Source organism: Colobus angolensis, unplaced genomic scaffold, assembly GCF_000951035.1.
Source record: "Colobus angolensis palliatus isolate OR3802 unplaced genomic scaffold, Cang.pa_1.0 Scaffold490, whole genome shotgun sequence".
NCBI classification, from domain to species: Eukaryota; Metazoa; Chordata; class Mammalia; order Primates; family Cercopithecidae; genus Colobus; species Colobus angolensis.
Genome location: NW_012118377.1, coordinates 348749 through 351470, shown reverse-complemented (window position 1 = coordinate 351470; position 2722 = coordinate 348749). Strand labels below are relative to the sequence as shown.

Below are 2722 nucleotides of genomic sequence, written 5' to 3'. Positions count from 1 at the left end.
TAGCTACTTGGGACGCTGAGGCAGGAGAATCGCTTGAACCTGAGGGGTGGAGGTTGCAGTGAGCTGAGATTGCACCACTGCACTCCAGCCTGGGCACAAGAGCGAAACTCTGTCTCAAAAAAAAAGGAAGGAAGAAAGGAAGGAAGGAAGGAAGGAAACATTTGATCCAATAAGAAAACCAAGGCCCAGAAAATAAAATGAACCTTCTAAGGTCACACAGTGATTCAGGGCACAACTTGGGCCAGAACCTAGAGGCAGAGGTTGCAGTGAGTTGAAATCGTGCCACTGCACTCCAGCCTGGGCAACAGAGTGAGACCATCTCAAAAAAGAAAGAAAGAAAACCAAGTTTAAAATCCCACCTCTGCCATCATGCCATCATTGATTGTGTGGCCATGAGTAATTCATCTGACTTCTCTGAGCCTCAATTTCCTCATCTGTAAAATGGGGGAGGCTGGGTATGGTGGCTCACGCCTATAATCCCAGCACTTTGGGAGGCCAAGACGGGCAGATCACTTGAGGTCAGGAGTTCGAGACCAGCCTGGCTGATATGGCGAAACCCCGTCTCTACTGAAAAATACAAAAATTAGCCAGGTGTGGTGGTGCCTGCTTGTAATCCCAGCTACTTGGGAAACTGAGGCAGAAGAATCACTTGAACCCAGCAGGCGGACGTTGCAGTGAGCCAAGATCATACCATTGCACTCCAGCCTGGGCGACAGAGGGAGACTCTGTCTCAAAAATAAATAAATAAATAAAATGGGGGATAGTAAGCCCTGCCTAATAGAGCTGTTGTAAGGATTTGAACCGGAAGTACAATAAACTGAATTGTTGTTCATTACTGAGGGCTACATTTCATAAGATGCAGCATTTTATTTAGACCTTCAGCTCCAAGAATGCAACAGTCCTTGCAGACCTCACATCTCAAATCTAAAAGAGCATTTAAAGACCATCAAATTCTGAGCCAACAATAGGGTTTGGAACTCTTCCACCTTTGAGCCTACTACAGCCCCTGGGGTTCCCTGACCTCTCAACAGGCTATAACGCTCAAAACATCTCAGCATGAAACAGTGTTTAGGGACGCCATGTCCAAACCTTAGAAAGTATTTGGATAGCTTCCAATTTCCAGCCAACAACAGGGCTTAGAACTCTCCAATTTTTGAGACTTCTATAGTTCTTGAGCTTTCTCCAACTCCTAGCATGCAACAGTGATTGGAAATCCCATCTCCCAGCATGCAACAATTCTTGGAGATCCCAGGTCCAAATCTAAAACAATGTTTGGACACCCTCCAATCCTTAGCCCGGTTGTTGGGGTTCTTCCATCTTTGAACCTACTGTAGCCCTTGGGCTTCCCCTCAACTCCAGGCGTGCAACAGGGCTTGGAGATCCCACCTCCCAGCATGCAACAGTGTGTGGAGACCCTACTCTCAGCATGCGATAGTGCATAGAGATCCCATCTCCCAGCATGCAACAGTGCATAGAGAGCCCATCTCCCAGCATGCAACAGTGCCTGAAGATCCTCCCAGCATGCAATGTCCTCAACCTCCAGGCTCTGAACCCTCACCTGAGAGGCCAAAGCAGACAGCTCCAACTCGGAGCAGAAACTCTGCACCTTTAGTGAGCACCATGATGATACAGAGGCACCCCAAGGCCATGACTACCAGGCCCAGCACTGCTATCACCGCAGCTGCCAGATTCACCTCTGCCGGGAGGAGAGAGGAAAGAAGCAGAGAAGATGGGATGTAGGGAATGAGGAGGATTCACCTGTAGGAACCCAGAACCAGGAAGATGAAAGATTCAGGACAAGAGAAGAATTTTCAAGTAGAATATCATCCAGCCCAACATTTTACTTACACTGTTGAAGGAATTAAGACTCAGAAAGAGTCAGTTAGTTCTCTCAAGTCACCAAGCAAGGGGAGGAGAGGATTCGAAAGAGTTGAGAATTACCAATTATTACTGAGGATCTGGTTACCACGGGTTTACAGGTGAGGAAGCTGAGGTAGTGGGGTGTGTGGGAGACGATGGTAAAGGCAGTGTACTACAGTGGAATGATCCAGGATGGAAATCTCCCCAGCTACTTCCTACGTGGAAGATTTTGGTAGGATTTTCCAGATTCCAGTGGAAATTTAGGCTGAACCCTTCTCAGCCTAAATTTCCTCCTGTGGACCAGGTGCAGTGGCTCACACCTATAATCCCAGCACTTTGGGAGGCGAAGATGGGTGGATCTCTTGAGGTCAAGAGAGTTCAAGACCAGCCTGGCTAACATGGTGAAACCCTGTCTCTACTAAAAAATAGAAAAATTAGCCTGGTGTGGTGGTGCGCACCTGTAATCCTAGCTACTAGGGAGGCTGAGGCAGGAGAATTGCTTGAACCCAGGAGGTGGAGGTTGCAGTGAGCTGAGATCACACCACTGCATTCCAGCCTGGGCGAAAGACCGAGACTCCATCTCAAAAATAAAATAAAAATAAAATAAATACAAATACAAATACAAAATGAATAAAAAGAAAGGGCACAGTGTTTAGAGCACTGTCCAGTACATTCACTGCTAGCCAGATGTGGCCTCCACGCTAAATCAATTTAAATTAAACACAATTAGAAACTCAGTTCTGCGTCACACCAGCAACATTCCAAGCATGCTGGAGTCACGTGGGGCCATGGCCACCATATGGGTCAGCACAGAAACAGAGTATTTCCATCTTGTCAGAAGATTCTTTTTTTCTTTTTGAGA

At 47.0% G+C, this 2722-nt stretch overlaps 1 protein-coding gene across 3 annotated transcripts in view; it reads right to left on the bottom strand.

Moving 5' to 3' along the window:
* CACNG6 (calcium channel, voltage-dependent, gamma subunit 6) overlaps positions 1–2722 on the bottom strand; it is a 26251-nt gene that overhangs the window by 16132 nt on the left and 7397 nt on the right. Inside the window, exon 3 of one of the 3 annotated variants that reach the window (XM_011959389.1) lies at positions 1559–1696. The exons of the other annotated variants lie outside the window; for them this stretch is intronic. Within the exon in view, the coding sequence (XP_011814779.1) occupies positions 1559–1696 (138 nt within the window). The remainder of the gene's footprint in view (positions 1–1558; positions 1697–2722) is intronic. 3 annotated transcript variants of the gene reach the window in all.